This window comes from Theropithecus gelada, chromosome 13 (assembly GCF_003255815.1).
Source record: "Theropithecus gelada isolate Dixy chromosome 13, Tgel_1.0, whole genome shotgun sequence".
Classification (NCBI taxonomy): domain Eukaryota; kingdom Metazoa; phylum Chordata; class Mammalia; order Primates; family Cercopithecidae; genus Theropithecus; species Theropithecus gelada.
Genome location: NC_037681.1, coordinates 5,348,009 through 5,361,364, shown reverse-complemented (window position 1 = coordinate 5,361,364; position 13,356 = coordinate 5,348,009). Strand labels below are relative to the sequence as shown.

The following is a 13,356-nucleotide window of genomic DNA, read 5'->3' as shown; positions in this document are numbered from 1 at the left end:
TTTAATGAAATGATGGTATAACTTACTCTTCATCTCAGCCTATTGATTCCTATTTGTCATCTGCCTTACTGTGCTCCATTAAATGTCCCTCCATTGGAATTATTGACTATATTAGACACTGGGATGAAAAAACCACCCAGAAGAGAGTTGTCCCCTATAAAACAAAGTGGAGGGGGTTGTGAGGAGCACTTGGATGCAGGAGTTGTCCAATCTGAATCTGAATCCCTGGCTACCCACATGGCCATGGCACGTTCTGTAATGTCCCTGAGCCCACTGTGATCTTTATTACAAAGTGACAATAACAGGGTTGTTGAGAAGACTAGATGGAGTGATACACAGCACACAACTACCCCCTGCCCTTACCCCTACTCCTGACCTTCTTAGCCCTAGCCCCAGGGCCCCAACTAACTCAGCTGTCCTGGTAACAACTCAGTTTGATGGCATAGGATGGAGGTCAGCAAGCTTTTCCTATAAAGTGCCAAATAGCAAATGTTTTTGGCTTTGCAGGCCTTTTAGCACCTGCTCAGCTCTGCCATTGTGACATAAGAAGTCATAGACAATGTGTAAACAAATAAGGATAGCCGTGTTCCAATAAAACTTTATTTACAAAGCAGACAGTGGGGTGGATTTGGTTCGTGAGCCATAGTTTGCCAGCCACTATAGAAAGAAAGAGGCCTAAATACTCCTTGTCTGCAAAGTTAGATATAATTGCCACATATGTGCTCTCTTCCTAGGAACAGAGTCACTTTTTTGTCAAATACCATGGAAGATTTACAAAAGTTGTATAAAAAGTTGTATGAGGCCACCAAAAAAGTCTCAATAATTTTTATAAAAAGTTGAATGAATGCTGATTAAAATATGATAAAGATTCTGTAAAAACAAAGGCATGGATTGCACAAAGAGATGGGTGCTGTGCTGGGAGCTAATCCACTTCTTTTTAACTTTTCAGGTATGAAATAATGTACTCTTGCTGGAGAACCGATCCCCTGGACCGCCCCACCTTTTCAGTATTGAGGCTGCAGCTAGAAAAACTCTTAGAAAGTTTGCCCGACATTCGGAACCGAGCAGACGTCATTTACATCAACACACAGTTGCTGGAGAGCTCTGAGGGCCTGGCCGAGGGCTCCACGCTTGCTCCACTGGACTTGAACATTGACCCTGACTCTATAATTGCCTCCTGCAGTCCCCGCGCTGCCATCAGCGTGGTCACAGCAGAAATTCATGACAGCAAACCTCATGAAGGACGGTACATCCTGAATGGGGGCAGTGAGGAGTGGGAAGAGCTGACTTCTGCCGCCTCTGCTGCAGTCACAGCTGAAAAGAACAGTGTTTCACCAGGGGAGAGACTTGTTAGGAATGGGGTCCCCTGGTCCCACTCCAGCACGCTGCCCTTGGGAAGCTCACTGCCTGATGAACTTTTGTTTGCTGACGACTCCTCAGAAAGCTCAGAAGTCCTGATGTGAGGAGAGTTGCGGGGAGACATTCCAAAAGTCAAGCCAATTCTTCTGCTCTAGGAGAATCCAGTTGTACCTGATGTTTTTGGTGTTTGTCTTCCTTACCAAGTGAACTCCATGGCCCCAAAGCACCCGATGAATGTTGTCAAGTAAGCTGTCATTAAAAATACATAATATATATTTATTTAAAGAGAAAAAAAATATGTGTATATCATGGAAAAAGACAAGGATATTTTAATAAAACATTACTTATTTCACTTATCTTGCATATCTTAAAATGAAGCTTCAGCCGCTCCTTGATAGTAACATTTGTACAGACTTGAAGTTGCTTTTTCAAGTTCTTTTCTTTTTCATGACTATGAAATGTAAAAATATTTGTAAAATGAAATGCCATATTTAACTTGGCTTCTGGTCTTGATGTATTTGATGAGAATGATTCATTCAATGTTGAAAGTTTTATAATGGATTAATTTTCTGATACGGCTTCCTAATAAAATATGAATAAGGAAAGATACGTTGAACTTACTTGACTTGAAAGACAGCGGTCGGCGGCGGCCTTTGCAATGGAATTCTCTCAATGCCTGGCTCTTGGGGCAATTGCTCTGACCATTCTTGGCATTGCTTTCTAGAGATATGGTAAAACCACACCAGGGTCTTAGATAAGGAACAAAAAAATATTAAAGGATTGAAAAATACAAATCTGAATGGAAAGATTTAAAATCAGCTGAAGAAGAGAATCTGGCAGGTGAAGCTCTTCTCTGTTTGGGAGGCGTAGCTCATGGGAGGTAGGCATGGGAGTGGGGCAGGGCAGAGCTGAGCTCACGTCCTGCCTCTGCCACTTCGTAATAGCCATCATTTGTAGAATACTTGTTATTTTTCAGGAACTTTATGTGAACCGTCCTATTTAAGCTTCATGTCATTATAACATGGGTACCAGTGCCATCATCATGTATGAGCCAAGAAATCCAGGCTTAGAGAGGCTGAATAACCCTGCTTGTAGCCCACATCTAAACAGTGGGGGAGGCCGGGCGCGGTGGCTCAAGCCTGTAATCCCAGCACTTTGGGAGGCCGAGACGGGCGGATCACGAGGTCAGGAGATCGAGACCATCCTGGCTAACACGGTGAAACCCCGTCTCTACTAAAAATACAAAAAACTAGCCGGGCGAGGCGGCGGGCGCCTGTAGTCCCAGCTACTCGGGAGGCTGAGGCAGGAGAATGGCGTGAACCTGGGAGGCGGAGCTTGCAGTGAGCTGAGATCCAGCCACTGCACTCCAGCCTGGGCGACAGAGTGAGACTCCGTCTCAAAAAAAAAATAAAAAAAAAAAAAAAAAAAAAACAACAGTGGGGGAGCCAGAATTTAGAACATCTGATTCTGGTTAGTTCTATGAATGTGATTTGGGGATTGTATTAGTCCATTCTTGCATTGCTATAAAGAAATACTTGGGACTGTGTAATTTATAAAGAAGTTTAATTGGCTCACGATTCTGCAGGTCATATAGGAGGCACAGTGCTGGCATCTGCTCAGCTTCTGGGGAGGCCTCAGGAGGCTTCCCATCATGGCAGAAGGCAAAGCGGGGGCAGATGTCTCATATGCAGGAGCAGGAGCAAGAGGAAAAGGGGAGATACCACACACTTCTCAACGACCAGATCTCACGAGAACTCACTCACTATCATGAGAACAGCACCAAGGGGTTGATGCTAAATCATTCATGAGAAATCCACCCCCATGATCCAATCACCTCCCTCCAGGCCCCACCTTCAACACTGGAGATTACAACTGAACAAGAAATTTGGGTGGGGACACAGATCCAGACCACATTAGAGATCTACTCCAGAGCTTCTCAACCTTTGTACTTTATTTAATAAACATGTATCACTTATTCTGTGCCAGGCATGGCACTCATTTAATGTTCATAACAACCCTACCAGATAGGTACTACTATTATCTCCACTTCACAGATGGGCAGACTGAGGCAGGAACAGGCTAACTTATGCTGCTAGTAAGGGCAGCAGACTGATGCAGTCAGTTGAATTCTTGATTTCCCAGCCTTCAGGGCAGCTGAGCAGGCCACTGGCATCTTCAGGCCCGTTTACTCCCCACCAATGAGCAGCCTCACCCAGGCCTCTCCCACAGCCTTCAAGACTCAGAATCTACATGGGGTCCAACAGTGTGGCTCTCACCCAGGTTCTGGTCCCAGCTGCCCACCCAGGCACCCAGTCTCCAGGGTGAGCCGGCTCCTCTGTTACTGTGAAATGCTCCATATGAAAAAGTTCTGTCCAGATGTGGGAATTCACACCTGTAATCCCAACACTTCAGGAGGCAAGGCAGGAGGATCACTTGAGCCCAGGAGTTCAAGACCAGCCTGGACAACATAGTGAGACCCCATATCTACAAGAAGAAAAGTAGCCAGAAATGGTGATGCATGCCTGCAGTCCTAGCTACTCTGCAGGCTGAGGCAGGAGAATCACTTGAGCCCAGGAGTTTGAGGTTACAATGAGATATGATTGTGCCACTGCACTCTAGCCTGGTTGACAGAGCGAGGCTGTGTCTCTAAACAAATTTTAAAAAAAGTTCTGAGGGTTTGAAAAGAATCTGTAAAATGCCACCATTACATTTTATTCATGAAATAAAACAAGCTGTAGCTCCTATAAAGATTACTTATACTGTTGAAAATTTTCGAATTGTCCTTAAAAAATAAAAAAGATTGGCCGGGCGCGGTGGCTCAAGCCTGTAATCCCAGCACTTTGGGAGGCCGAGAGGGGCGGATCACGAGGTCAGGAGATCAAGACCATCCTGGCTAACCCAGTGAAACCCCGTCTCTACTAAAAAATCCAAAAAACTAGCCTGTCGAGGTGGCGGGCGCCTGTAGTCCCAGTTACTCGGGAGGCTGAGGCAGGAGAATGGCATAAACCCGGGAGGCGGAGCTTGCAGTGAGCTGAGATTGCGCCACTGCACTCCAGCCTGGGCGACAAAGCGAGACTCTGTCTCAACAAAAATAAATAAATAAATAAATAAAAATAAAAATAAAAAATAAATAAAAAAGATGTATCCCCTACTTGTACAAACAGTTTCTTATTGATGGTAAGTAGCAAGAATTTGAAGAACTGATCATTAAAGTCTGGATCGGGACCTGATGGTGACTAGTTCAAACAAAAAAAAAACACCCCAATATAGAAAGGTATGCTCATCGCTATGAGCAAAATAGGTAATTATGAACATTGAAAAATGTTATCTGGAAGTGTAATATAAACTTAATATTAAGTATCTATGCTCATATACAGTACTTTGTATTTTATATTTCTAATTTTAATGGCATAATGTAAAAAATGTACAATGAATAGTTCATCAAACGCCCCACAGCCCTCTAAATCCTGTCTAGTATCTTCTGCGTGGTCTGAGCAGGGCTGGGGAACCTGGGCCAGTTCTGCCGCAGAAGAGTGTAGAAAGCTGAGCCAGCTGTGGCTTCTGGCTTTTCTTGAGACATCAAGAAACATAGCAGAGAAATTCACCTCAGCACACAGCACGATGCACCCAAGTGTTGGTTAAAAGTGGTGTGATGAATGAGAATGAAGCTGGGCTAACACATTGTTCTTCACATTTAAATCTCCGTGCTGAGAACGTTGGTGTTCTTCTCAGCCACATTTGAATATTTGAAAATTTGGAAAGAACTTTTTTTTTTTTTTTTGAGACGGAGTCTCGCTCTGTTGCCCAGGCTAGAGTGCAGTGGCCGGATCTCAGCTCACTGCAAGCTCCGCCTCCCGGGTTCACGCCATTCTCCTGCCTCAGCCTCCCGAGTAGCTGGGACTACAGGCGCCCGCCACCTCTACAGGCTAGTTTTTTGTATTTTTTAGTAGAGACGGGGTTTCACCGTGTTAGCCAGGATGGTCTCGATCTCCTGACCTCGTGATCCGCCCTTCTTGGCCTCCCAAAGTGCTGGGATTACAGGCTTGAGCCACCGCGCCCGGCGGAAAGAACTTTTTCAGATGATCCAATCATTGGCAAACTCTCATACTGTCTTCTGAGCATAAACTGAAAACAGCCTTTCCAATTCTCTTTCATGGAAACTCAAATTACTTTTGTAAGTGGCTCTTACAGGCAAACAGGGGGAGAGAGGAAACAGGAAGAAACAAGTCGGGTAATTGTCTTAACCATGCTGAGGCTCAGGATCAGGAGGTCGAAAGGACAAGGGAATAGACATATGCCAGGAGCACTCGTGACTGGCACGTTGAGACTTGCCCTCCGTTGTGAGGATTTTCTTTCTTTTTCGTTTTTTTTTTTTTTTTTTTTTCCTTTCTGTTGCTTTTCTTAATGAGTAGAAAGGAAAATCAAGCATCAGGGCAACTCTTGAAAAAAATAAAAATAGAAAAACCAAAGCACTCTTCATTGTGAGCCAGGCCGTATGGTCAGAGGTGGGCTGGATAGGAGCTCACCCTGCCAGATTTCCTTGGGCACTCATGGGCAGGTCACTTGACTTTCCCTGAGCCCCAGTTTTCTCAAGTGTGCAGTAAACATACCAATATCTTTTTCTGCAACACCCTGTGTAAGAAGGGGAGAAGGCAAGGTCTTTGAAAAAATGTTATGCTCACAAGAGGCTGTTCTGAAGTCGTGGCATCATTCCTTATGCAGTGCAAACCCAGCAACATTTGTCATATTCAAAATATTTTCAGCCAGGCGTGGTGGCTCACGCCTGTAATCCCAGCACTTTGGGTGACTGAGGAGAGAGGATTGCTTGAACCCGGTAGTTCAAGACCAGCCTGGGCAACATAGGGAGACCCTGTCTCTATAAAAAATTAAAAAGAAATTAGCCAGGGATGGTGGCATGCAATCGTGGTCCCAGCTGCTCAGGAAGCTGAGGTGGGAGGATCACTTGAGCCTCGAAACTCAAGGCTGCACTGGGCCGTAGTCACACCATGGCACTCTAGATGGGGCGACAGAGCAAGACTCCATCTCAAAAAAAAAAGAAAAAGACACATTTTCCCTGATTGTTTCATCAACTCCCTCCAAAATAAACACACTCCTTCATCATTTGAAAAGAGAAGGAGATAGTATTTCACCTTAGCCAGAAATGCACAGTTGGGGAAGTTGAGAGTGAAGGAGGAGGCCCTCAGTCCTCACCTAAAACAGCCACTGGGCTCAGGAGCTGGAACTACCTTCCTCCTATCTATCCTGGGGTTTAGCTACTGATGATACAAGCCTCCGTGCGCCTCTCCCCAATATGTGGTTATGACAAGCAATGGTGGCTTGCTTTATCAGGAGCATTTGGGGACATGCGGTGGGTCAGAACGCTATCCCAGGAAGGGGAGATTCCCTCTCTGCCTGCATGTCTGCCAGACCTAGCAGAGGTTCCCCACTTGGGAAATGGGCCAAACCACAGTCTCTTCTTTTACAGAGCAGGCTGATTCTAGCCAGACCAGTTCTGATTAATTAAAGTCAAGACTTTTGTAACTTTTCCTGGTCAATGGCAAAAGCAAGTTGGAACTTCTGCTGAGTCCATGGGAAAGTAACTGACCCAATAATAAACTAGCTACAACAGCAACTTAACTTCTCTAAAGATGTTTAGTAACTGAGTGACAAATGAGAAAACAGGAAGTTTTGTTTTCTTTAATAGATGTCTCAGTGATGCACAACTTCCTATCGTTAGATTTTATTTTCTTTCTTTCAAAGCTCTAAGTGAGAATAGCAGCAAAACTCCCATTCTGTTTAACTTTAAAAGGCATGTATAATTACTTCATTTTTTGGTATTAAATGCAATAATTCTGGGCATGGCGGCTCATGCCTGTAATATCAGCACTTTGGAAGGCAGAGGTGGGAGGACTGCTTGAGCCCAGGAATTCAAGACCAGCCTGGGCAACATGATCCAATCCCATCTCTATGAAAAACACAAAAATTAGCTGGGCATGGTGCCACATGCCTGCAGTCTCAGCAACTTCAGAGGCTGAGGTGGGAGGATCACTTGAGCCACAGAGGTCGAGGCAGCAGTGAGTCATAATCACACCACTACACTTCAGCCTGGGCAACAGAGACCCTGTCTCAAGAAATAAATGTAATAATTATTTCTAGAAACTGTAACCTGTGGACCACTATTTTAGAATCTTTTTACATACAATCTCTCTTATTTAAATAGGATTCCATGTACAGATATATGAAAGAGAAACTAGAGAATTATATATATTAACTCTTTCTACCTCTTAAGGACATGATAATTTTTAATTAATGGATTTTTTTTTTTTTTTTTTTTTTTGAGGAGGGTTTTTTTTTTTCCCAGGCTGGAGTGCAGTGGCTGGATCTCAGCTCACTACAACCTCCACCTCCCAGGTTCACGCCATGCTCCTGCCTCAGCCTCCCGAGTAGCTGGGACTACAGGCGCCCGTCAGCTCGCCCGGCTAGTTTTTTGTATTTTTTAGTAGAGACGGGGTTTCACCGTGTTAGCCAGGATGGTCTCGATTTCCTGACCTCGTGATCCACCCGTCTCGGCCTCCCAAAGTGCTGGGATTACAGACTTGAGCCACCGCGCCCGGCCAATTAATGGATTTATTGAGACTATACACTTAAACATTCTAATGAAGAAAGTGTTTTCGAACCACAGTCATATGAGGTTATATGAGTCATACAGTCATACAGTCACCTATAACCCACTCATCCATTTGCAAATATTTACTGAGAGGAAGGCCCTGTTCTGGGCATTGGGATCTTGCAAAGAAAGGCAGTCTAGGCCTTTCTGTCTTGAATAACAGTCCAAAGGAGGGAACAGGTGGCTTTGAATGAATCATTTTCTTTTAAAGAATATTCTTCAGAATACTCTGACCCGCTTATTTCGTTAAAGTCCATAGTGAAGCAGAGCAGCCACACCTGCAGATGCTATTTAGAGACTTTACAAGAAATTTCCAGAAAAGGGACAGAATGCCTTTCCTGGAAGCAAGCTCCAAGGCCCTGCCCCACGTGACTTAAAATTAAAGGGCCATCAGCTGGGGCTTAAAAATCAAAATCCCTTTATACCACAGTCTGAGCAGTTCAAGGGAATGCAGGCTGCTGATTTAACTTCACAAGTACTAATGGCTTGTTGTAACAAACATAGTTTCTCATCATAAAAATGTGTAATTTGCCAATTTTTTCATCCGTACTTCATATTAGATTATCTCTAATGATCTATCTTCAAGTTTGCTAATTATTCTTCTCTCAGCTACTGTTGAGGCCCTCTAGTGAGTTTTTCATTTCAGTTATTGTACTTTTTCAACTCCAGAAATTCCATTCAGTTATTTTAATCACTTCTATCTCTTAATTGATATTCTCTGTTTAATTTTAAATCCAAAAATATACAACATGGTGTTCTTTAGTTTTCTGAACATATTTACAAATAGATGCTTTTCTTTTTTTTTTTTTGAGACAGAGTTTCGCTCTTATTGCCCAGGCTGGAGTGCAGTGGTGCAATCTCAGCTCACCACAACCTCCACCTCCCAGGTTCAAGCAATTCTCCTGCTTCAGCCTCCTGAATAGCTGGGATTACAGGCATGTGCCACCATGCCTACCTAATTTTGTATTTTTAGTGAGGCTGGGGTTTCTCCATGTTGGTCAGGCTGGTCTCGAACTCCCAACCCTAGGTGATCCGCCTGCCTCAGCTTCCCAAAGTGCTGGGATTACAGGCATGAGCCACCACACCCGGCCTACAAATAGATGCTTTTCTATAATGAAGTACAGTCATGTGTCACTTAACAATAGGTATACATTCTAAGAAATGCATTGTTAGGCAATTCCATCATTGTGAGAACATCGTAGAGTGTACTTACACAAACCTAGATGGCATAGCCGACTACACACTTGGGCTACACACTTGAGCCCATTGCTCCTATACAAACCTGTACAGCATGTTACTCTACTGAATACTACAGACAATTGTAACACAATGGCAAGTATTTATATACCTAAACATAGAAAAATTACAGTAAAAATACTGTGTTACAATCTTATCAGAACACGGTTGGATATGTGGTTTGACTTTGGCCAAAACCTTGCTACGCAGCACGTTACTGTATTTATCTGCTAAGTTCAATATCTAGGCCTTGCCAGGGACAGTTTATTGGCTTTTTTCCCTCCATATGAGATAACTTTCTTGTTTACTTGTATATTTTGTATGTTTTTGTTGAAACTGGATATTTCAGATCATAGATTTCAGAAACTCTGGAATCTAAAGTACCCCTCTCCCAGAGGTGGTTATTTTTGTTGTTTGTTTAGCAATTTGCCTCAATTAATTCTATAGATTGTGTTTCTCCTGTAGTGTTTCAACACTAATGTCTCTGCTTAGTTGCTTTTTAAAAATTATACTTTTTTAAATGTTTAAGCCTGACTTTCAACAAGGCACCCCTGGATCAACATAGTTTAGTACTAAGCCAATTGATTGGTTAGATGTTGTGCTTAAACATCTTGAGCCAGTATGATTTCCACATTTTGCTTATGGATCTTTCCATGGCTTGCAGAATATAGTCCAAGTTCAGGAAGTTTCTTGTTTATCCAGGAGTAAATAATGCAGTAAATGTAAATGGATTAATCATTCCACTCAAAAGACAGAGATTGTCACACTAGATAAAAAGAGATGTATCTTCTGAATATATAAAGAACACTTGCAACTCAACAATGAAAGGACAAATAACCCAATTTAAAAATAGGCAAAGGATTCAAATATATGTTTCTCCTAAGAAGGTTTATAAGTTGCCAATAAGCACATTAAAAGATGCTCAACATCAGTAGTCATTAAGGAAATTCAAATTATAACCACAAGATACCACTTCACACCCACTAGGATGGATATAATCTAAAAGGCAGGCAACAACAAGGGTTGGAAAGGAGGTAGAACACTTGGAACCCTCATTCATGGCTGAATTAGGAACTGAATGTTTATTCCAAATTATAATTAGAATAATTATTCCAATTATGCTAAATATCAAATTTTACATGTTGAAGCTCTGAACCCCAGCTGTATTTGTATTAGATGGGACCTCTAAATAAATAAGGTTAAATAAGGTCATAAGGGTGGGGCTCCAAACTGATAGGATTAGTGTTCTTAATAAGAAGAAACACCAAAGAGCTCAATTGCATTCTTTCTGCATGCATGCACAAAGAATAGGTCATGAGAGCACACATTGAGAAGGTGGCCATCTGCAATCCAAGGAGAGAACCCTCACCAGACACCAACCTTGCTGGCACCTTGATCTTAGACTTTCAGTCTCCAGAACTGCATTTCTGTTGTTTACACCACCTAGTCTATGCTATTTTATTAAGGCAGCTCATGGGAATGTAAAATGGTACAGCTGCTTTGCAAAACAGTTTGGCAGTTCCTCAAAAAGTTAAACATAGAATTACCATATGACCCAGCAATTCCACTGTTAGTTATATAGCCAAAAGAATTGAAGCATGTCTTTAAACAAAAACTTGTACGTAAATGTTCATAGCAGCACTATTCACAATAGTCATAAGATAGAAATGGATAAAACATTCATCCAACAGATAAATGGATAAAACAAAATGTGGTATATATGTACAATGGAATATTATTCAGCCTTGAAGAGGAAGGAAATTCTGACACATGCTACAACACGGATGAACCTTGAAGATAGTATGCTAAGTGAAAGAAGCCAGTCAGGAAAGAGTAAATATTGCATGATTCCACATATATGAGGTTCACAGAGTAATTAGATTTATAGAATGGTGACTGCCAGGGGCTGTGGGAGAGGAAGGAATGTGGAGTTAATGTTTAATGAGTATAGACTTTTAGCTGGGGAAGATGAAAAAGTTCTGGAGATGAATAGTGGTTATAGTTGCACAGCAATGTGAACTTCCTTAACGCTATAAAACTGTACACTTAAAAATCACTAAGATAATAAATGTTATGTTGTGTATATTTTACCACAAATAAAAAAGAGTGAATTTTATGTGAATTATATCTTAATTAAGTCATTGTAAAAAATAATGAATCACACCAAACAAATAGCATAAAGAGGAGAAGAACCCACATGATTATCTCAGTAGATACAGAAAAAATATCTGTAAAAATCAGCATTCATTCATAATAAAAATTCTCACAAACCTAAATTTTTATGTTTTGACAGAGAGTTCGTTTAATGCTTGGAGCTGAAATGAACAAATAAAACTCAAAATAAACAACAAAACCAAAAATCAACCACCTCTTGCAATCTTTGCAAGTTAGCTCTATGCTGGGACGCACCTTCAGCACTTAGCAAGGCTCACCCTGAGCCTAGGGTCAACCTTAAGTGAATGCTTAGTATCTTCTCAAGTCTTTTCTAAGCACGGATTTTACCTGGGTGTGTATGTGGCTTTCTAAATTCCTTGGTATATATTGCTGCTTTTGCATGTCCTAAGTTCCAAAATAAATCTCACCCCAGATTCTCCTTTAGGCCTTTGATGGTCTATCGTACGTCTCTACCCATAATCTCTTGCCTTAGGCATCCATGGGTCTGTAGTCACCTTGCAGTTTTTATGAGTGAAACCCACCATTTTTCTTCCTGAGTTCCAAGTTAGGGAAAACAGAAAGAAGCACCTTGTGTTCATTATGTACACCTGTTCTAACCTCTCTACAGGATATCTGAAGGATATCGATCATGAAGTCAGGAGATCGAGACCATCCCGGCTAACACAGTGAAACCCTGTCTCTACTAAAAATACAAAAAATTAGCCAGGCGTGGTAGCAGGCACCTGTAGTCCCAGCTACTCGGGAGGCTGAAGCAGAAGAATAGCATGAACCCGGGAGGCGTAGCTTGCAGTGAGCCAAGATCATGCCACTGCACTCCAGCCTGGGCGACAGAGCAAGACTCCACCTCAAAAAAAAATTTGTAAATAAAGTTTGCTGTGTCCCCTCTGCTTTGAGAGAGAGAACTGGGAATCCAACTTCTGCAGTTTCAAGACTGAGACTGCCACTGCAGCAGTGGGTGGGGGTGGAGTCATGCTGGGCAAAGATAAAATCACTATGAAACTTTTCAACTACTTCAAAGATGTCTTTTTTTTTTTCTCTTCCTTTTTTAAATGAGATAGGGTGTCACTATGTTGACCAGGCTTATCTTGAACTCCTGCCCTCAAGTGATCCTCCCATCTTGGCCTCCCAAAGTGCTAGGATTACACGCATGAGCCACCATGCCCAGTCAAGATGTCTTTTTCTTGATTGGGCATTTGCTTGGTTGCTGTTAACATTGGGTTGTTTTCCAGAGCACCAACAAAGTTTGTTCAGACAGTTCCTGCTGGTTTTTTCAATGTTCTGAAGTGAAGAACAAACCTTCGATTTTTCTAGTCTGCCATTTTGTTGACATCACTATCTGCTTTAGAAAGAAAGATATTTCTGCTGGGTATAGAATTGCAGGTTGAAAGAATTTTTTTATGTCAATGCTTTTTTTTTTTTTTTTTTTTTTTGCAGTTGCAAGATTTAATAGAGTGAAAACAGAGCTCCCACAAAATGGGAGGGGATGCAAAGGGGGTTGCTGTTGCCAGCTCGAATGCCTGGGTTTATATCCCAATCGTTGTCCCTCCCCCTCTGCTCTCAGGCGATAGATGATTGACTACTTCTGTACCTCCTGTTTTTGCCTGATTAGCATTTTAGTGAGCTCTCTTTACTACCTGATTGGTCAGGTGTGAGCTAAGTTGCAAGCCCTGTGTTTAAAGATGGATGTGGTCACCTTCCCAGCTAGGCTTAGGGATTCTTAGTCGGCCTAGGAAATCCAGCTATTCCTGTCTCTCAGTACCCCCTCTCAACAGGAAAATCCAAGCGCTGCTGGGGAGGCTGGCTGATGACCGCTCTAACTGCTTCCTGCTGAATTGGGGCATAGTAGGGGTCGTGCGGTTGAGACTTCCTCAGGAGGGGTGCCTTCGATGTCATCAACATCAGAGCATGGGCTAGCAGGC

The 13,356-nt window shown here is 42.5% G+C and overlaps 1 protein-coding gene across 3 annotated transcripts in view; it reads left to right on the top strand.

The window, feature by feature from the left end:
• MERTK (MER proto-oncogene, tyrosine kinase) overlaps nt 1-1,964 on the top strand; it is a 134,147-nt gene extending 132,183 nt beyond the window's left edge. For 2 of the 3 annotated variants that reach the window (XM_025354799.1, XM_025354798.1), the window contains exon 19: nt 950-1,847. In XM_025354799.1, coding sequence (XP_025210584.1) covers nt 950-1,463 — 514 coding nt within the window. In that variant the 3' untranslated portion in view covers nt 1,464-1,847. Of the gene's footprint in view, nt 1-949 lie in introns of all 3 variants that reach the window. The other variant, XM_025354797.1, reaches the window with a different exon arrangement.
• Nucleotides 1,965-13,356: the final 11,392 nt, after the last annotated feature.